General features: G+C 47.2%; 1 protein-coding gene across 13 annotated transcripts; it reads right to left on the reverse strand.

Annotated features, from left to right (window-relative positions):
- Nucleotides 1–79: 79 nt before the first annotated feature.
- LOC111842386 (suppressor of tumorigenicity 7 protein homolog) lies at nt 80–21,448 on the reverse strand. Of its 13 annotated transcripts, XM_072708092.1 has the most exons (17): nt 21,113–21,242; nt 20,769–20,960; nt 15,651–15,686; nt 8,673–8,755; nt 8,155–8,314; nt 7,733–7,787; nt 6,827–6,942; nt 6,390–6,465; nt 6,077–6,264; nt 5,553–5,650; nt 4,382–4,496; nt 3,713–3,785; nt 3,367–3,469; nt 2,744–2,894; nt 2,493–2,585; nt 1,729–1,871; nt 80–370 (listed from the first exon to the last, which is right to left on the reverse strand). In XM_072708092.1, the coding sequence occupies exons 1-17, from the start codon at nt 21,135–21,137 to the stop codon at nt 275–277; spliced, it is 1,803 nt and encodes a 600-aa protein (XP_072564193.1). In that variant the 5' UTR covers nt 21,138–21,242; the 3' UTR covers nt 80–274. The 13 variants fall into 13 exon arrangements, with proteins under 13 accessions (XP_072564193.1, XP_072564195.1, XP_072564205.1 ...); XM_072708094.1 differs by lacking the exons at nt 20,769–20,960; nt 21,113–21,242 and adding an exon at nt 21,258–21,448; XM_072708104.1 differs by lacking the exon at nt 20,769–20,960 and having other exon boundaries at nt 21,113–21,251.
- Between the last annotated feature and the right edge of the window lie 404 nt (nt 21,449–21,852).

Raw genomic sequence — 21,852 nt, forward strand, 5'->3', positions numbered from 1 at the left:
ACACTCACCTCTGCTGGGGAATTGAAAACACTGCCCCTCCTGGTGTCTGGCAATTATATGAAACTCCAAATATGTATCCTTTGAATTTTTGAATTAATTTTATTTTTCCCTTCAGCTCTCATCTGAAGGCAGATGATAACCACCTTACTGTACAACAAAACCAGTTTTACATGGAAACGAAAAGTCAAACCAAGGCAATACTGCTTCTCCCTTTTCCCATCATGCCTTTGGAGTCCACAAGACCTCGGCTCAAGGGCCGCTTGACGGTTCAGTCCTAGATGCGTGTCAGCTGGTGCCACAGACTGGATGGCAGTATGTTCTCCACCTTCTCCATGATGAAGTTCAGTGGCGCAAAAAGGGTGCTGAGGAACTGGAGAGGAACCCAATAAGAAACACTGTAAGGGGAGGAACTTCCACATAATCATCTCAGCCAATGACTGAAAACCATCTCAGTAAAACATTTAAATGCTTTGAAGGAGAATGAAATCACTCAAACTAGGGAATTTCCACTTGCTCTTAGAATAGTGGTTTTAGTTTTGCTACTGCTGAAGTGAAACTAGATGGATCAGCAGTAGCGTTTTTCCCTAGTTCAGCACCATTTAACTAGGGCTGCACCTTATCACATCGTGTTTATAGGGCACATGTGCAATGATCACCAGGGCTTCAGATGGGTGTCAAAATTAGTCTGGACACCAGCTCTTCGGTACTATACGGATTTACATATTGGTTTACTTACGGCCATAATTTAGTAAGCAGATTAGTAATACACATAAAATATTAGACGTGTATTGTGGCATCCAAACGTTAAATAACTGTATAAATTTAGCATATCATTATGTTCAATAAATGTGTCGGACTTTAAACTGCAAATTGTACCTCCACACCACCATCGTATCTCTACCTAGTTTACCCACAAGATCTCCCCTTTTAAAAGACTTTGTGGGTGCTGAGCTGTCCCTTTTTTCACCGCCACTTCAGTGCTTATCGCTTACATAACACACCAAACAGCAGCATGTGGCCTGCTCTGCTAACCAAATTTAATAAAGATGCGCCGAATTTATGCAGATAATCGTATAGTATTGAAAATCTGGCGTCCGGACAAATGTTTACGCCCATCATCTAAAGCTCTGGTGACCGGGCATGTATCATGTAATCGGGATGATGATATAATGTGATATCCTGCAGACCAACATTTAACTGGTGACAAACCAACACAACCAGAGAACTGATGAATTCCCACAGATCATGGCAAATCCCTTACGTGTCAGCAAAACCGATCTATTGATAAAAGGCTAAGTGGGCAGCAGAAAAAATTATTGATTCAAGGGCTCATTAGAGTATGTTTCAAATTAATTGCGTTGTGTTTTAGCTGAACACTTCATTCAAGGGAGACTGATCTTTATCTCCTGGCTTCATGACATTTGGTAACAGGAGCTGATGACAGAATGTTGTCCTTAAACGTGCAGTACTGTGGTGACAGATGCCCACAGTGGCTGATTCATTGCACCTTTGCTACTCTAATTTGTGACTGGTGGCCTTTCATGTACCTAGAGCTGGGTCTTGATGACAGTGTTGAAATTTCATTGTCTGATGCCCGTTTTATCAAGATAAAATTCTAGAATGCTGTACACAGATTTTACGGTTCAGCGCCTCTTTGGGAGTGTGTGGTACAAATATAGCTTCTGCTCTGGTGATGGTCATGAAGCCGGCGTGATCAGAGGTACTCACAGCCTTTGCAAAGACCCCCATGAGCTCTGGGAACTGGTGAGTGAGGAGGGCTAGCATGGCAGTGAAGGAGCAGAGACCGGCCGTGAAGAGGATGAAGAAGGGCAGCTCCTTCTTGGGGTAGACTGACACCTCGTGGAAGACTGCTTACACGTGGGAAGAGGAGGAGAGACCGTAAAGCTATGCTGAGTTCAGTCAGCTTGAACACACCATAGCACCGTCAGTCCGGTGCTACGGTTAAGCACTTATTTGTAACAGGGTTGAGCCATTCCGGAATGCTTTCATCAATTCCAATCCAAATCAGGAAATGGAACTGGAGTTGGGATTGGGGAAAAAAAAACTATGGGGAACAGAATTGGAATTGAATTCGAATTCCAACTGCATTTTGGAATGGCCCCAACCCTGATTTGTAAATAAGACGAAGGCTTATGGGAGTTTTACTTACACTAAAATGTTGAAGGCAGAATGAAAAATCATTGGCTCAGAGAGATAACCAATCAGATTGTAGAGGAGGTGGGTCCAACCAATGCATCAGAACATTTTTGTGTAAGTAAAACTCCCACGAACAAGGGGAAGATGCAGGTTAACCCAAAGCTCAGGTGTGTTCTGACCCGTTTGGTCCTTTTTAGCATAGCATAAAAAAACCTTAACTGTCCAGCAGCTCTAGGTACCTGAAACTGTTGAGGTAGCTCACTCTCATTTTCAGGTACTGCTGGTTTTTCTACTCCATTCCCCAAGAAGGGGGGGCAAAGTGAAGTATCACTTACTTGGTAGCAACTCTCGATCTGCCGTCTCTGTGCAGACGGGGTACGGGTAGAAGAGATGACCCTTCTCCAGGGGGTATGGGATCATCCGGAAAGCTGAACCACAAACGAAAGGAATGATCACAACAAACACATGGGATCTGCACAGGGAGGACTGAGACTCATGGAATGATCGCAGATAACGCGAGGGCTGCTGAGCACTGGGGGGGCTGCTGAGCACTGGGGCTAAAAGGTCAAAGGTGATGGCTACTCACTGCCCTCCCAGGTGCAGTGCAGCAAGTTGAGTGCCCCCTCCACCCTCTTCCAGTGCTGTAGGTGAAAAAAGGCGTAGGCGATGGCCTCACTGTCACCCCTCTTCAGGATGTGCTCGGGGGGCAGAATTAAGCTTTTCATCTCTAAGAGGTACTGCAGGGACAAGACACGTAGATCAGGTCACCCGGGTAACGCACCCAGCCCCCGTCACAGTAACAGGAGCCAGTATCCATTAACGGTAACCTTAACACTATCAGAAAACGTTTTCGTAAACTGAAATGAAAACAAACATCAAATACTTTGTTACTATTCTTAAATACCGTTTAGTTTTCAATTATTTGTAATTAAGTAATTATTTGTTTGGTTGTAATTACCATTTAGGATACCAGATCATGTTTTGTCCATTTTGAAGACATTAGTACATAACGTGCACTGTGTATTCACGTGGGATTCACTAAAGATCATTGTGTATTCACGTGGGATTCACTAAAGATCAGATAACTTTCAGTCAATCCCAAAACTGAAACTAAAATATACTAAACTAAATATAAATGTCTTAAAAAAATGGAAACAAAATTTTAAAAAACAGAACCATAACAGTACTGAGGGAAGCTGGCTTGCTCACTTTGGGTACATGTGGGTTGAACTCCACTGCTCTGTGTATGGCTTCGACAGCGTTCATCTCTGCTGGGCTCAAGCCTCGCCGTGACGCTGCCTCTGGAGAGAACCTGCCGACGGAGTGGGGTCAAAGGTCAGGAACCACAAACGAACGAGAGGGCTGTAATTTCAATGAGGAAGTTGGGGGTATTCCCGCCAAACCAACTCGAAGGGTCGCATAGCCTCCTCTCGTTCGTAACTTTATGTTGTTACGTTCTAAAATCGCACAAACAGAAAACATTCCTTCATGCTTTAATTGACAGATCAAAGAAGTATCTGCTAATAATCTTTATTGAAAAAACAGGTTTGCTTACTTATCTGATACAGCTCTGGCTTTCAACAGCGCTGCTGTGTAGCATATCGTTGCGGATTTGGGTAAACTAATATCTGTGGAAAAGACAAGTCATTCTACAGTTCTGCTTCGTCCATTAGCTGTACAGACTGGAGGAAAATAAAGAAAATTAATGAAAGAACACTTTTTAAATTTTACTTCCACAAGAGGGCGTCGCAGAAGCACTGCCATTAAGCGGATAACTGAGTGCAGGATTTAAATTAATTGCAATATATACACATACATACAGTAGGAGCCTCATACTAAGGACAGCTGTGGTTTCTGTATATATATATTCCAGAACATGTATATTTTCATACATTTTTTTTTTCCCGTTACTGATGTTTTACTGTTAATTCACACGATAATACACCTAAAACCATAAATTAAGTCACACAAACCTTCTGTTAATTTCCTTCTGTGTTTGGTACAAGTATAAAGTGCACTGCAAAGCACCGCTGACACAATATGTTATTTTTTATTATTGTCAATTATTATTATAATTATTGTTAATTAATCATGCATCCAGACCCTGATGATTCCACAATACAGCTGTGTATTACAGTGGAGAAATCTAGGTTCACCGGACTGGTCATGGCCGCTTCATAGGCTTGAACCAGCAAACCTCTGGTTTTCTGAGCCTGAAACTCACCATCATACTTGGCCAGGACGGCCTGCACATCTGCATAGGCCTGCAGCTCCAGCAGGGACTCCAGCAGGTTTTCGTGGATATTGAACATACTGAGGAGAGGGAACTCCTTCATTAACTGGAAAACATACAACTGTTGTTACATGTAATACCACAGCAGATGGCGCTGAAGAGCATGACAGCACAATTGAACATGGAGCTTAAGGCTAACTGGCCTGGGGTGCTGAGATTGGCCATTACTGTGATCGTGTCCCGCCATCCACCAAGCTGCTCCCTTGCAGCGTGTCCCCCTGCCTCATGTCCTATGTAGCCTGGGATGCTCCCATATCCAAAGTACTGAGTGCTTTTCCCGGTGGAAGCTGAAAGTTTTGGGCCTGCAGGGGATCATCCAGCATCTAAAGGAAGGTTTTTGCCTAAAAAAATCTTTAGCTTTTGCAAGAGCGTAGGAGAGAGTTCGATACTGGAGAGCACCACTTAAGTTTATGTAAAGTGCTATTATTTGGCAGGTTCAAATGAAACCAAATTAAATGTTTGGTGGGGGGGATGTACCCCCCCCTCCAGTTCTTATGCCCCTGACTGTTTGGCCAAAATACATTTCTGATCAGCCCTCTTCCCTTTACCTTTCATCTTTTTGGCCACGGTTTCAAAACTGAGCGTTACTGTTATCCTGACAGTCATGATCTCCACTCTGCTACAGGCTGGATTCGGGTGGACGGCCAACAGTGTAAATTAATACACATCACCTCCACTGCATCATTATCGCGTTAAGAAATCTCAGGACACAGCAAAACCGAGTCACTGCGGATGGTTACGTCACATCCATTAATGAAACCACTCCACTTTCGTTAAATAATCACTGGGGAAATTGCCACTGAGCAGCTCAATGGAGAAATGAAACGGAGTCGTTTCAGATCCTATGATGAAAAGGGGCCAGATTCAGGAACCGCGAAGCTACTGGGCTGGTTACACCATGTAAAAACTCCACACAGGAGTCTTAATGGCTCTACAGGCAGCTGGATCAACTGGATCACAGATCACAGGTTCAGACAGTGTGATGATGGCAATAAGCCTTGAGTAAAGGCAAGTTATCACTGACTTACATCCCTCATCGCGCCGCCATGTGGCCGGGAAATGGCAGTGTACCTCAAGTAAACGCAGGTTATCATTCACTTACATCCCTCATCATCTTGACAGCTTCCCGTGTCCTTCCCAGCTTCCGGGAGCACATGGCAAGCCGCCTCTTAATATACACCAGGACATTAGTGTCTCTTCCTGCAGGGGACAGAGGACATCGCCGCAACGCGGCTGCTCAGCGCAGAGCGTGGGAATGTCCCTATGAAATAGGAAGGTCAGCATGTGGCAAAGGAGCCACCAAGCAGACAGGAAGTGCATGGAGATCGGCTGCTTTCAACTATGCACTGCCTTGTGTGTGGCGGTGATGTGCTATTGATGGTTCGGCTTGGTGTGTATATGAGAGCGTTCACTAGCACTATGCTGCATCTCGTGCTACGTGCCGTGGTGCCGTGTCGTACTCACTGTGCTACGTGCCATGGTGCCGTGTCGTACTCACTGTGCTGTGTCTCGTGTCGTACTCACTGTGCTGTGTCTCGTGCTGCCGTGTCGTACTCACTGTGCTGTGTCTCGTGCTGCCGTGTCGTACTCACTGTGCTGTGTCTCGTGCTGCCGTGTCGTACTCACTGTGCTGTGTCTCGTGCTGCGTGTCGTACTCACTGTGCTGTGTCTCGTGCTGCGTGCCGTGGTGCTGTGTCTGCTGGCTGCGCCGGTAGCAGCCCTCTCCAGCTTTCAGCGCCTGCTTAAAGAGCTTCTCGGCTTCCACGATGGTGGTGGCCTCTTCCTCCGCCAGTAGGATGTACGCAGTTGCACAGCTGCAGCACAGTAGGGTCGTTTCTGTCAGTGACACTAACCCTGAATGTCCCGTCCCGAGAGGCAGGCAGCACAGCAGCGGACATGGGGAACAGGTGGGGGGGGGGGGGGGGGGGGGGGTACGTACTCCTCTATGTCCAGAGCTTCATGAGCGGCGGAGATCCGGGCCTGAGGGTTCCTCTCTCTCCAGGCCTTCTGCATTACTGTCAGAGCGGAAACACTCATGCTGAGCACAGACTACACACAACCAGAACAGAGCCAGAACCAGAACTTAGTGGCAGCACAGAACCTGGAGTACCTGGAATGTAGGCTAGTGATGGACAAAAATGATGCTCCACAAACCAGCAGGGTCAAAAAATACAGCGAATGATTCATGAAGCGTCATTTTCTTTATCACTAATTCACGCCCCAGGGTATATAAACCCATGAGGCCTTGACACTGTCAGATGCCTCTTATAAAGCTCTACAGTCAGGGGACCAGCTGCTACAGATCCTTGAGGGTGACTCTAGTAAAATGCTCGCTTGAGACAGACAGATCTACGCCGACGCCACGGCATCACTTACTGGCATCGGCCGGGCGCAGGTGGTCCGAGTCGCAGGTGAAGAAGGTCTGGTGGTCCTGGGCAGACAGGTTCATGTCGTAGTAGGTGAGCGGCTCTCTCCCTGTCACCCACGTGTACCTGGTAGGCAGGCAGACACACACACGCACAGTGAACGTCTGTGGTTACTTATACCCTATAGGTGCTAGAAGGGGACACCAACACTGTATTTACCGCGCAGGAATAACCCAGGAGTATATAAACGAGCGCCGAACACACAGCATAGTGCTTCCATTTGTTAAGGTGAGTGCAGCAAAATTAACCCTCTACATCCCAGGGGTAACAAAGCAGATGCTTCTTATGCTATAGCATGTGTTGCTGTTTAAGTGTAACTCCTGTTAGAAAGGCAAGGCAAGTGCCGCTGAGAGGGACAGTGAAGGTGCTGATCCTCACATCAACCCAGGCCACATTTTTGCTCCTTCCCAGCTCTCAGCCAATCAGGAACACAGAATACCTGGTACAGGTGTGCTGGGAGCTGGAAGGGAGCAAAAATGTGGCCTGGGTTGATGTGAGGATCAGCACCCCCCCAAGAAAACACTGGTTCAGACTAGCATGTTGCCATTCAAACACACTTCAGGTAACAGCGGCATCCGACGGAAGCAGTGAGCTAATGCTAAGCTAACCGAAAGTTTAGCTTAATGCTAAGCTAACCGAAAGTTTAGCTTAATGCTAAGCTAACCGAAAGTTTAGCTTAATGCTAAGCTAACCGAAAGACTTCACAAGCAGCTCCAAAAGCAGGCTGCCATCAGAGGAAACTGTCACACGCGTGCACAAGTGCTTCAAGCTGCTGTCATCAAACCAGGGATGTTTTTAACTTTCCAGAAGTTTCAAGTGTAATTCTGAAGACTGACACGTGAGACCACATACTCACCTGTTGTACTCTGCCCCTCTGAATAAATTCAGTGGATTCCTCCACACCTTACATTCTGCCAGTGACAACAAGGGGAAAAAAAACTTTAATCAACAGTAGGGGGCACTGCATCATGCATTACAAAGTGAGCTTGTCGCTTGTAGACCAACATGCATCCGGGACGAGCGAAAATGTCCGTACCATGTGCCTATGATAAAGCATTTGGGTGTTGACGAGTACTACAGTAGTACGGATAGAGTACTACATAGCTATAGCTGTGTACACAGCAGTCTGCTGAAAACAGAAATCCAGTGCTGCCCAGTCAATCAATAAATTATTCAAGATGAAACATTTACAAATTATTTTATTTTCTCCAGGAGACATCATTAGAGTGACAGCATGAACCTGGGCAACAATTAATAATGCAAACAGAGGCCGTTTACCTGACACACTTTGTCGACTGGAATCTGCGTCACTGTTGCTGGGATTGGAGTTGCTGGGTGAGCTGTTATCGACTCCCCCCAGCAGAGGGCGTAAGTGACTAACGGACACCTGCTCGATGAAGGAAGTCCCATACTTCCTAAAATACCACCATTCGAATATCTGCAAGATCAAAGCATTTCAGTGTGAAGTTTAGAAGCTGTTGCTGGCTTAAAAACACGCTGAGACAGACTAAGCCCTAATCAGGCATGTACTTCATCCTTCCCAGGACCAAACGTAAATACAGACTGGCATACCGCGTATTAGATGTTTGTTTTGGTCCCAAATTACTAACAACCTAAGACATAATGATTCAGTCCTTTATGGTTCACAAATTACAACATGGACAATTCCTTCTTGGACTCAAAAGGTTATGAAGCATGCAGCAGCGGTGACATCGAGTTGCCTGAAAGAGGCGGTTTCAGTTAAAGCAGGGGGACAAATGGCTGACGTCGGTCTGACCCGCGTGCCTTATGCTCACCAGGATGAGACCAGATATCAGGGACGACGTTCCGGTCAGAGCCACGTAGAACTTGGGGGTTAACGTGTTGAGGAACATGCTCACTGTGGACAAGAGCAGAAAAATTAAGCGTTGCGTCACATAGGGCGATACTAAACAGCCACAACAGTGAAGACACAGAATTTGCCTGTAAATAATCCCTACGAGGTGTGATGTACGATCACAATAGCAAACAAAACGGAAATGAAACCTTAACACCCAGCCCGACACACACAGGTACACGCACACAAAAGCACACAGTCCATATATCCATATCTTTGTGGGGACTCTCCATTCATTTCTATGGGCACAATCCAAATCCCAAATATGACAACCCCTATCCAGTTCTAACCCTAACCATAAGTTACCAAACAAAATACAAAACTTTTGGCTATTTAATTTTTTGACTGCAGTCACAGATTTTTATAAAATCGAAGTTATCCTTGTGGGGTCCAAAAAAATGTCCCCAACAAGGTAAAAAGTTACAGGTTTTTGAATCACATTGTGGGGAAATCTGGTCCCCACAATGTAATAACTTCTAAGACACACACACACACACACACACACACACACACACACACACACACACACACACACACACACACACACACACAGACACCGTCTGGCCCCAGCTGCCGCCCTCCCTGCCGACTTGCATGTCCCGCCCGGGGCGACGACGACAGACAAAGGCGGCACTTGTGGCCTTGGCACACGCCTGGCAGCGAAGCCACTTCAGCGGCGTGCAGCTGGGCCTGCGCCCCGACACCAAGCAAAGTGCCCACTCTCCCTTAACAAGGGGGCGTTTCAGGAAGAGCGCCGGCCCACTTGGGAGCCCACAGCCAGCCCATCAGCCCGGAAAAGCTCCAGCGCCTGATGGTGACTCAGCAGAAAAGGATTCGGCAGTTAGAATCCCAGGACCAGCAGAGTGATCGTGTGACCTTGCAGTTAGAATCCCAGGACCAGCAGAGTGATCGTGTGACCTTGCAGTTAGAATCCCAGGACCAGCAGAGTGATCGTGTGACCTTGCAGTTAGAATCCCAGGACCAGCAGAGTGATCGTGTGACCTTGCAGTTTGAATCCCAGGACCAGCAGAGTGATCGTGTGACCTTGCAGTTAGAATCCCAGGACCAGCAGAGTGATCGTGTGACCTTGCAGTTAGAATCCCAGGACCAGCAGAGTGATCGTGTGACCTTGTGCAAGGCCCTCGACTCCAACTGCACAAGGCAAGCTCATAAACCCTGCCTCTGATACCGCTGGTACATCACTTTGGAGGGGGAAAAAAAAAACAGCTGCTAAATGAATATGTGTACAAAGCCCCACCTGGAGGCAGTAGTGCAGCGGTGGCCAATCTTATCCGCAAAGGGCCGGTGTATATGCAGGTCTTTGGGATAACCTGTAGGTCAGCTGTTCAAACCCAGGTGTGAGGACTCCTCAGCCAATCAGTCCTCTAATTAGTAATACGATTAGGGAGCTGCAGCGAAAACCCGCACACACTGCGGCCCTTTGCGGGTAAGACTGGCCACCACTGCAGTAGTGCATAGAATGTGCTTATAGCGCCACCTACCAGCAGCAAAGGGACAGAAAGGAGGAAATAAACGCCAACATGATGATGTGGACAGTGCTGGTAGCATCACGGTCAGGGGTTACAGTTACCGTTAATAAACTGCCGTGCTGCCTTGCTGTGGCCACTTTAATGAGAAAACGTGAGATTCTCCTGGCAACGGATTCTTTGGGAACCTCGGTAACGGCAGCCAACGCCAGGCAAGAATAAACATGCAAAAACAGACCCATAAATAATGACGACAGTCAGTAAGAAGTGCTTGAGGAAGCATCGCTCTCCCTTATGGAGACTCTCGCTCCCATCCACGCAAACCCCGTTTGTGCTCATTACACAGCAACAGGAATGAGGATTCGGTGCATGTAGCTGTTCAGTGCCATTCGCTGAGGCACAGAAGCAGATACAAACACATTAAAGCTACACCGAGGAGGACCAACATCAGTGCAATAACAAAAAGCTTAGAAAGTAAAACAACTTTAAATTTAAATAACCAATAAAAGAGTTCAAATTAGTAATTTAACAATAAAAACATACTGTCTCTCAGTGTTTCGTCAGAGGAGCAATTACAGACATGCATATTACAACATTCTTAAAGTAATTACAACATGCAATAAAAGCATAACGCATGATAAGAGAAGCTGGACTGGAATCAGGCAGCTTGCAGCTGTGAATAAACTTCATAACCTGTTAACACTTATAGCAGAAGATGAAGAACATCTGAAGATGTTAAGTTAAAAGACAGAGTGAAAAGCCAGGACTCAAGAATACAATGGTTATGGCCAGGCAACTAACTTTAGCGCCATAGACAGAGCGAGAGGCCGACGACTGGGGCCACAGACAGAGCCGACAGTGAAGACTGAGGCCACAGACAGAGGCAGAGGCAGATGACCGGGACCTCAGACAGAGGCAGACGACCGTGACCACAGACAGAGGCAGACGACCGGGACCACAGACAGAGGCAGACGACCGGGACCACAGACAGAGGCAGACGACCGGGACCACAGACAGAGGCAGACGACCGGGACCACAGACAGAACCAGAGGCGGACGACTGGGACCACAGACAGAACCGACAGCGAAGACCGAGGCCACAGACAGAGATACGGGCGGACGACCGGGGCCACAGACAGAGCTCGACAGCAAAGACCAAGGTCGGGGCCGCAGACAGCGCCAGAGGCGGACGACCGGGGCCGCAGACAGCCAGAGCCATCTGAAGATGTTAAGTTAAAAGACAGAGTGAAAAGCCAGGACTCAAGAATACAAAGGTTATGGCCAGGCAACTAACTTTAGCGCCATAGACAGAGCGAGAGGCCGACGACCGGGACCACAGACAGAGCTTGACAGAGGCTATAGAACTTTCTGTGTCATCCAAACAATCAAAGGATCCAACGGTGAAAAAAATATGCTGCAGACTTTTAGAAAGAGATCTAAGGTCAGAATGACTCTTTATGGATGTCAAACATGGACAAAGGAAAATAGGAACAGTTCTGATACTGACAAAGATTTTTAGGAAACACAAGCAAAACAAAACAAAACAAGGGGACTCGAACTCCCGGGATTTAAGCACAAACGACCAGACAATTGGTCTTATTTTAGACAATTTTTTTAGAAAGACCCAGAGCTTTTGAAAAGGTAAAAGAGAAAGTGGATAAGAAGAAAGAAGTTGGAAGGACTGAAGTCATCACACTGATGAACACGGCGGTGGGAAACTGAACACGGCGGTGGGAAACTGAACACAAAGAGAAGACATTTCACCACTGGTGAAATCACCCTGCAGACAGACCTGAACTGGTGGCCTCCCAACCACAGGTCCTAACCCGCATTGCCACACAGCACCCCCTAGAGGACAGGAATGGCGTCTGTTACAGGGCAACCATCCATCCATCCATTTTCGGTAACCATTTCAGGATCACGGGTACATAGTAACCATGAGTCAAAATGAACAAGCTAACAACAACATTAACATTAACATTAACAAGAACAATAACAACAACAATAACAATAACAACAACAACAATAAATAATAATAATAATAATAATAATAATAATGTCCCAATAATACATTATGGCATCCATCCATCCATCCATGCATTTTCTGTACCCACTTGTTCTGTTCAGGGTTGTGGAACTATTATTATTGTTGTTGTTGCTGTTATTAAGTCTATCCCCCTTCTGGGAAACCCTGGGGTTTGTCATAAAATGCACTCCCAATGTTATTATGTATCCAATAACAAAACATTCTTCAATAATTATTCTAGATTATTCAGTGTCTGGATTAAGGGGAATAGTGCTCCATTTTCTTATTTTTGCAGAGACCGAGGTCTTTATGAAGGCAGGTCAAAGAATTCAGTCACCACCGTTCCTGAAAACACAGGAATCAATTTACCAATAGAGCGTATCTGTGCGTGTCAGTGGCAGAGAGAAGATGAACCACTCCGGGTCTCTGCAGCACACAGCAGCTTTTGCAGAGCTGAGCTCATAAATCCAGCTCAATATGCATTAACCAGAGAGTTACACCATGTCTGTATGAGTATACAGAAATAGGCTGAAAACGCAAAGCCACAAATTTCATGACACCCACTGTTGAAATCAGCCCTCTTTGCACATAAGGTTCTCACTGCTGAACCTCTTCCCCCAGCCCAGACTGTCAGCCCGGTGGTAGCACATCTAACTGCTGGGGGGCCAGTAGGTGGAAGCCACTTCACTCTCTACCTGACCTGAGATCAGTGTTACACTGCTGCTCTTACACACACCCAGATCTCCATAGAGCTGTAGCATCGCAGCCGTAACTGTCCCAGACCCTCCTTATGCTTCGCTAGCTCAATAAATCAGCCTGAGAAATGAGCCTATAAAATAAGCTGTGCAAGTTTCATAGTATCGTGATACTGCATTAATCCTTCTGGGGAAATTCTTATTTTGCTTTACCCCATTTTACTCTCCTTGAGACACACAGACACACATACAGGTGAGAGCAAGCTTGGGGGGGGGGGGAGGGGGGGGTGTCACAGCAAAGGGCAGCCACCTTTATGCTCCCGGGGAGCTCAAGGGCCCACATACAAGTGCCTGTTCTACTGAGGGGGGCTCGAACCAGCAACCTTCTGATCACAGGCACTTAGCCCACTGAGCTACACACTGCCCCCTCCTTTAAAAAAAATAATAATGATAATAAAATAAGAAAAATAAAAAAAGAAGAGAGGAGCCAACTACGATGCATTTCACAAACGTGCAACCCCGTTTCAAGTCAGACACACAAACTGTGTTAAATGCTTCTCTGACCCAGATGTAAATACCACCAACGGCACCACTGACTAACTCTGAGGACCACATAGAAAATACGGCTCAGATTCTACTCCTCCAGCACGGACACATGACCACACTGATGACACATAGCTAACAGAAAGCTACTGGCAACAGACAAACCCTCCGAAAAAGCTCATCAGAAAGATCATATTTACACCACGGAAGCAAACAGCTCAGTGACTTGATGCCTGGGTAACTGTCATACTGGGGTTTGAACAGTGATGTCCACATACAGGAGCTGCCCCTCCATACGGAGGAACCTGCTTTAAGCATTTCTCCAGGGTGAGAAGTAAAACAGAGGAACCTGTGTACTGGCAGACCTGGAACCCACTGTCCCCCCTCCCGAAGCATTATGGGCATCCTGGGCAGGATGTTACTCTGAGGCTACATCCGAACAACTCATCACAGGAGCCCCCCCAGGAACAGCCCTCCGATCAGCAGTGAGCGGCTACCTGTGCACAACAGGGAGGCAAACACACTGCCGCAAACCGGTCAGCAGCACCTGTGCCGAACTCCTCTAGGGTTAGGGGTCTGAATCCCGCTCCGCTCAGTGTGCATGGAGGAGCTTTGGGTTTGAATCCCACTCCGGTCAGTGTGCGTGGAGGCCCTTTGGGTTTGAATTCCACTCCGGTCAGTGTGCGTGGAGGCGCTTTGGGTTTCAATCCCGCTCCGGTCAGTGTGCGTGGAGGCGCTTTGGGTTTCAATCCCGCTCCGCTCTGTGTGCGTGGAGGCGCTTTGAGTTTCAATCCCGCTCCGGTCAGTGTGCGTGGAGGCGCTTTGGGTTTGAATCCCTCTCCGGTCAGTGTGCGTGGAGGCGCTTTGGGTTTGAATCCCGCTCCGCTCAGTGCGCGTGGAGGCCCTTTGGGTTTGAATCCTGCTCCGCTCAGTGCGCGTGGGTTTGAATCCCGCTCCGCTCAGTGCACGTGGAGGCCCTTTGGGTTTGAATCCCGCTCCGCTCAGTGCGCGTGGAGGCCCTTTGGGTTTGAATCCCGCTCCACTCAGTGCGTGTGTGGAGATCTCAGGGCTGTCCCCAGCACCCCATACCCCATCTTGGAGCCCCACGCTAGCTGGGACAGCGACCCCGACCAGGATAAGCAATTAGAAGATGGACAGATTTTGAATTAAGAGTCTATGGTTCAAGTATACTTGCATTTTCCAAAATATTTCATTGCAATTCTGAAATAATTTTATGCTACTCCTATAACAATGATCATGTTTAGTCTAAGCCATGTTATGGTTCTCTCTTCATGCTACGTAGCCAGTGCAAAATTAACCACCCAGTTGTGGCACAAATGCAAATTCATCCAACAATAAATCGGCAAGTTTAGAAACATGACAGCTTACGAAAACACAAGCTAAACAAACAGCTGCATCTAGCCCACATAATTATTAGCTAAAAAAAAAATAGTCAGGGTGCAATGGAAGTGCCCGTGAATTAAAATCACCGGCAAACGGGAAGATGGGAAAGTCGACGGAGACATCCACAGTCCCATCATGCACTGCTGCTTCGGGAGAAAGGACTGACGAATGGCCGTTATGTAACGGAAAAAAAGACATGGCAGCATCACACAACCAGAACGAGCCGATTCAAACGTTCCGATGATAAATGTCAGGTGCCTGTAATCGCGCTCGTTCACACACCTGCAGCTCAGCGCGATACGAGCAGCGACGCGACCATCAAGCACAACGGCAGGAACAAACCAAACGAAAGGCCCGCATTAAAGTGCCGTGAAAATGGGCAGTGCTCAGGTCTGAGAGCCAGTGGAGCTCACAGCGATGACAGAGTCCAAAGGCCATTTAGCCTTTACTGAAAATGAAGGATGGGAGAGCAGAGAAGGGAAGAGCAGAGGAGGAGATGGATAAATGGATAGGAGCAGGGGGATGGATTCAGCACGGCTGCCTGCCGTCGCTGCTGCTCCACGCAAAATGGTAGAGCCCAGAGCCCACGGAGCGATCCATGAGATCGAGGCACAAACAAAAACAAGCAACTGAGAGAGGAGGCGCGGCGATGGCGGCGAGGGAGACGGGGACCAGGGGCGTGCATGCAGCCCGGGGTGGGGGGGGGGCATGGACGTCCAGAGCCGAGTGACGGGGGCTACTTACGTGAAGATTCAGTGCCGAACATGGCTGGGCTGGGCGCTGTGGTGTAGAGAGAGGGAGGAAGGGAGAGAGAGGGAGAGAGAGAGAGAGAGAGAGAGAGAGAGAAAGAGAGGGGGCGGTGAGCGGCAGCTACACAGCGGGGGTCATCAACGCACACAATGCAGCCGCAGCTCCATGCCGGGGGGGGCTCTCCACTACAGCGTCACTCATAGAACGAGCCAGAAAGACGACGGCGCTTTAAAACGGGTCCGGAGAAGCATCCAGCGCGGCGGCATGAGCTGTGCGGGCGTCTGAGTGTGTGGCCATACGCAGCCGCTCTCTGTCCGCCCCCCCCGACGCAGAGGGGCTGGACTAGGTGAAGTAGAAACCAGATACTGCAATGGGCTGCCCCCGCCCCCTCAACCCCCCCCCCCGGGTAGACAATGGCACCGGCCGTGCGGACGGGCTGTGACGTCATGCGCCTGCCGACAACTGACAGATGCCGGGTGGCCGGGGAGGGGGGGAGTGAGGCAGGCCAATCAGAATAGGATGTCTACTGGGGTCACCCCCTCCCCCGCAGTACACATGAGGAGCCCCTCCCCCATTGGAGAAGAGGGACACCTCAGCTCCACTGTGCTGAAAGCAGGCAGGTTTATTACTGGGGGGGGGGGGGGGGCTTTCTTTGTGTTTCAGATTAATAACTGTGACCAAGACTCACAGACACTAACTTCAAAATAATTTAAATCATTTAAACAAAAAAAAAATCAATACAGGAACAGATCCTATGAGATGCAAATGTATGTAATAAATACTTTTAGAACGAACAATGTCTAATAAATACATTTTACTACAAACTCAAAATACTTTGGAAAATTCACATCGAATTTGCAGAATGAATTAACCCAACGATAAAATAACCCAACGATAAAATAACCCAATGATAAAATAACCCTAACCCTAACCCCCCTGACTTTCACTCTCTCTCTCTCTCTCTCTCTCTCTCACACACTCACACACACACACACACATACACATACATACACCACGTCGCTCTCCTTCACAAACTGTTTTCCTTTGCTTTTCTCATGACTGTCGGACAGCTCACTAACAGAACCGGGCCCTGGCTGACTGGACTGGGTCTGGCGCCGCCGGCTCAGCTGGCTCCCCCCCTCCCACACATTCCTGCCTTATGGCAGGTACTGGCTCAGCCGCCATCCTCCAGGACAAAGCCAGTGAGGGGGGGGGGGGGGGGAGGGGGAAGGAGGGAGGGAGAGGGGGGGGCTCATTGGCACCCATCGGGGGCACTGACTCCCCCCGCCGTCCAGGCTCTCTCAGTGCTGCGAAGAGGCTCATTCAGTACACCGGACAGGCTCTGCATACAGTGGATGCTTTTAGTCGTCTTTATAAACATCAGGACAAGCCCACAGATGGACAACTCTACTAAAGACACCAGCTAACGTGAGAGAGTCGGGGCTACATGAGTGGATCGGTGGAGAAACAGCTTCCAGCTGGCGCACAGATTTTTCAGCGATGCACCAGTAATGTTCAAAAAGCCCCAAGGAGACAAAAAACCCCTTGAAATTTACTGGAGAGTGTGCTGGGAGATTTGCAAACCACATATTTCCAGACAATGTCACTTTGATAAGGACAATTACCAAGGCAAGTATCTCATCCAGGTTGCTAGGCAACTGAAAACAAGTACGGGACAAGTGCCTTGGATATTCATGGCCGTTTTGGATAAGAGAATTAATAAAATTTCTTTGCTTGCAGCACAAGAGACAAGCAGGCAAGCAAGACCGGAACCTTAAACAGTCAGTCAGTTATTCAGTCAGTAAGGAGGAGGTCCGTAAAGCAGATGCAGAAACAGATCATCACATTTCAACTTATCACCTCAATGCCCTGGAACTACTTTGTCTCCCATGATATTTGCGCAAAAAACAGCTGTGGCCAGTTCAAACGCTCCACGGATAATCGTCAGACGGCGGAGGATGAGCCACAAGCAGAGACTTCGTTACGGTTAACAAAACACAATGTAGCCAATCCGACGTGCAAAACTGTCCCTGTCACTGGCTGCACGTCAGGCGTTAATGACAAACCGGCGACACGGAGGAAACATCAGTCCTGACACTAAGAAAATGGATAACTAATTAAATCAATAAAATCTTATGTCTCAAAAAACCCCTTTTAACCCTGCCCAAATATGTTCAGTGTGTGGTTTGATAAAATGCATACAGAATTACAATATTTAAGTTCCTGTTCCAGATAAGGTGCTTACTCTCACAACAGGAACTGACTGGGTAAATGAATATAATACATTACATTTATCATCTGATATAGATATGTACACACACAAAGCTCAAAGTAAAGAAAGGAATGGTCATTTAGCAAACACCGAACTCCTAAAGATTACAAACTCCACAATCTAGCTCTCAACAAATTTCATGAAGGATTCTGCCACATCTCCCGCCTTATCTACAATGCTCTCAGAAGCAGAAGTGGTCATTTTCACCATGAGGTTTGTTTACTTTGGGGGGAAAAACCAGGACGTTCAACATCTTTCAAAACTCAGTTCAGTCAAAGCACATTAACAACAATTCAGCTTGTATTTCAAATGCAAGGACTCTAGCCCTAAAGCAGGAAGGTGCTTACGGTCGCCTTTAAGAATGTAATCAGTTAAGCAAGGCTTTGTAAACACTTTACTAACACTGACAGCTTGGAGAAAGTCTTTGATAGGATCATTCATTTAGCTTTTAAAGACTGAAAGATGATCAGACATCTACCCCAGCGGGGCCGCAGGAGTGTGCTGGACGTGATCTCTGCACGAATGCAACGTTAGTCATGACCTACCAAATATCTCCACTTCCTCATTTGCTACCACCTGCTGCCAAGAAGAGGAACTGCAGTCCCGTAAAACACAGACGGGTGATGGAGGCAAAAAAGGAAGACTGAAGACAAAATTTGTTCAAAAATCAACCGAAGCAGATGCCCTAATAAATATGTCAAAAGGTATTCAAACAAATAATCAATGAGGAATGAGGCAATAAAGAAAATCAGAATCCCACCAAGACAGCCATGTGACTAAGTTATGTGAGATGTGTGATTACTATAGCCAGATTCCTCAATATGGGAATATGACAGAAACAAATCAACAGGGACCGACCAACCACCCAGCAAAGTGGCATCTTCCCAGCACAACAGAGACTTCCACTGAAAGGATCAAACTGGTAGAAGAGAAGGACCATTTCTGGTGACCCTCTGTAACGCCCCAATACTCTACACTAACAGAAATAAGGGCCGCTTTCGACAGTATGGACGGAAATGCATTCTTGTTTGTCCGAAAGAACGAAGCTTGCTTGTTTCACTGGGCGAATCACATCCGTCAGACTGCTAGCTATTTGTTTAGTAAAACAGTCACTGAAATACTAACCCAATATGTATGGGGAAGGAGTGGATTTAGATGTGGCTCCTGAGTCACTCAGAGTCTAATTTGTCGTTATCTGCACAGCTTCTGTTTCAGTACAGATGTCTCAATGAAAGCTAGAGATGCATTACATGTTGGTTAATGTATCGGCATCAGCTACCTGGGACATATCTTGGCTGTCATGGTAACTCTCCCCTATCTGGCTGCTTGCAGGCTTGCGCACATTATCTTCAAAATGCAGTTGCCCCAGTTCTCACTGGAACCAAAATACGTGAAGGTGACAGTCCTGCATTCACCTCAAAGTTAGATTACAACCGGCGGAAATGGCAGATTTATCCCAGAGAGACCCCAATTTATGTAACATGCTAAGTATGTGGCAGAATCCTTACTCTAACTCTACTAGCTGTTCCGTCACAGTTTTGGTGCCGACTATGCAAGTCTTCTGTAGGTTACTCATAAGGATAATAGTTCACTTAAAAAAAATTATATTCCCAGGAAAAACAGCAATATCAGGTTATTTTCTTAAGCATCTGATTAATCCATTGAGCAGGCAAATAAGAAATGGATGAAGGGAAATTAGCCTAGGTACTGATAGCGGAGTGATTGTTTAGAGAGAGCTGTATAATAAGACAGCAGTGAAGTGAGGAGAGTATTTTATGTAGCTGCAGAGTGATATTTATGTATTGTAATGGTAGGAGATTCAAGTTCCATTCCAGTACAATTGTGTGTGTATGTATGTATATGATAGGCCTACACACACGCGCGCACACATATCATTAACGCATACATATTACATATATTTCAAGAACTTTGGGTCCGGCTGTCGGGCCCAGGCCAGCCGGGCTCAGATTACTGCTTGCCAAACTACATCTAAATAAAGCCACTCTCAGCTGTGGTGCTTTATACTAAAGCAACAAAAGCTCTGCTTATGCCGGTAAGGCAACGGCAAGAAAAGCAAACTTTATTATTCTACAGATCTTTTGCCTATCAGACACTTGTGCATAAGCGACGTGGAAAACCTTAATGCCAAGTCACACGAACACATATAGAGGTTTGTGTTACTGACAAACTATAGACACATTAATGGCATTACATCATAGCATGCAAAAATCTCACTACAAAAATCTCACTACAAATGAACACCCTGTAGAAATCCACGGCATGACGTAACTCGGCTTACCTGACGATATAAAAACATCACTTAAAATGGTGATATTGAAACACGAAGCTGCAACAAGAAACGCGACTTCGTGGCATAAAAACACTCCCTAAAATACCCCTTAACTTCTGTATTGAACAGAACATGTGACAAAAAACGGAGGCACTGTCTGCATCCGAGGCAGCACTTTCGCCTGTCATTTAAGCGCAGCAGCCGTGCTAAACACATTAAAACGCTCATTAGGTGAACCTCTATATGAGCAGAATAAGTGCGAGTTTTTGTGCATTTTTGCGTGTTTTTTCTGCGCTTATCCCCGAGACACGTCAGCAGCGCAGCCCGCAGCAGAGCGCCGTTTGCCGGACCGCCAATGCAGCCTCCCGAAGGAGTTTAACGCCACTTTGTTTCCAGGTCTCATGTTACAAGTTATGTGCACCTTTAAAGCGTAAAATTAAAATCATAATTGGTTATTAATGGGATGTATATCCACAATACTTATGATTTAGATTAAGTTTACAACTGTAAACTTAATCTAACCCCGGAGATAAAAAGGCTGAACACTCACATGCGGAATCAGAACCGAAAGTGTCCGGTAGCCCGTCCGGTACCCGGGGCTCAGAGGCGGCCGGCGGGTGAAACGGCCCCAAGCTGAAGCATTTCCCTAAACGGATACTGACAGACGCCGCTGTCCTCACACCAAAGGTCGGCGCCACCAAACACGGAAACGGGCAGCGGCGGCCAGCCCCCGGACGCGACCCTGGATCCGGGAAAACAACGTGGCGCATTGAACAGAGACGCGCTGGAAAGTTAATTTAAAAACATTTCGTATTTTATACCCCGCTTTTCGCCAGTGAGCCACACGCAGCCAGTAAACCTTTGCAAAGAGAAGCGTAAAGCAGCCATTTTAACCTGCGCTCTCTGCCGATGGCACCATGTTCTCCTGCGGGGGGAATGGCGTCCGTCACTCCGCTCGTACGGCGCGACCTGCGGGCTGTTCTGCTGGAGCTACTCGGTACCCGGCGCGATCGCGCTATTATTCCCTGTTCAGGCTCACCTGAGGTCAGGCTATCGCTGATTTTAAACGGCACTCGCAGCAGGTAAAGTAGAGGGAGCATCACAAGGAGGAAGAGCAGCCTGGGACACGTCCAGGAGCTGAGGGCGCAGGCCGTGAGCTGGCCGGCCGCCGCTGCCCCCGGCTCGGCCATGGTGCGGCGCAGTGTCCTCGGGCCCCAAGGCGGACCCGAACTCTGGCTCTGATCAAAGTTGTGGAATAATTTTAGCTACTCTTCACGTACTAGTTCGTATGTGAAAGGATCTGTCGTATTAATTTGACCTTACACTTTGTACAACATTGTATTTCCAAACGATTAACATGTATGCAAGGTAGAGAAAAAAACGCGAGCCATTGATTTGATGGGGTATGCACACAGTTGTGGAAAAATACTTCTGGAAGTATAAAATGCCATCAATAGTTAAAAAGTTAACATATGACATTTATTTAGCACTTATGTCCGATCATGACAGAGTTGCCAAGTCTCACGCATCTGGCGTGACACTAACGCATACAGACTCACGCAAGAAATCTTACGGCACATCTACATTATTCCATTATAAACCTAAACTTAGGTATATCAAATGCGTAGGGCTAG

This window comes from Paramormyrops kingsleyae, chromosome 1 (genome assembly GCF_048594095.1).
Source record: "Paramormyrops kingsleyae isolate MSU_618 chromosome 1, PKINGS_0.4, whole genome shotgun sequence".
Taxonomy (NCBI): Eukaryota; Metazoa; Chordata; class Actinopteri; order Osteoglossiformes; family Mormyridae; genus Paramormyrops; species Paramormyrops kingsleyae.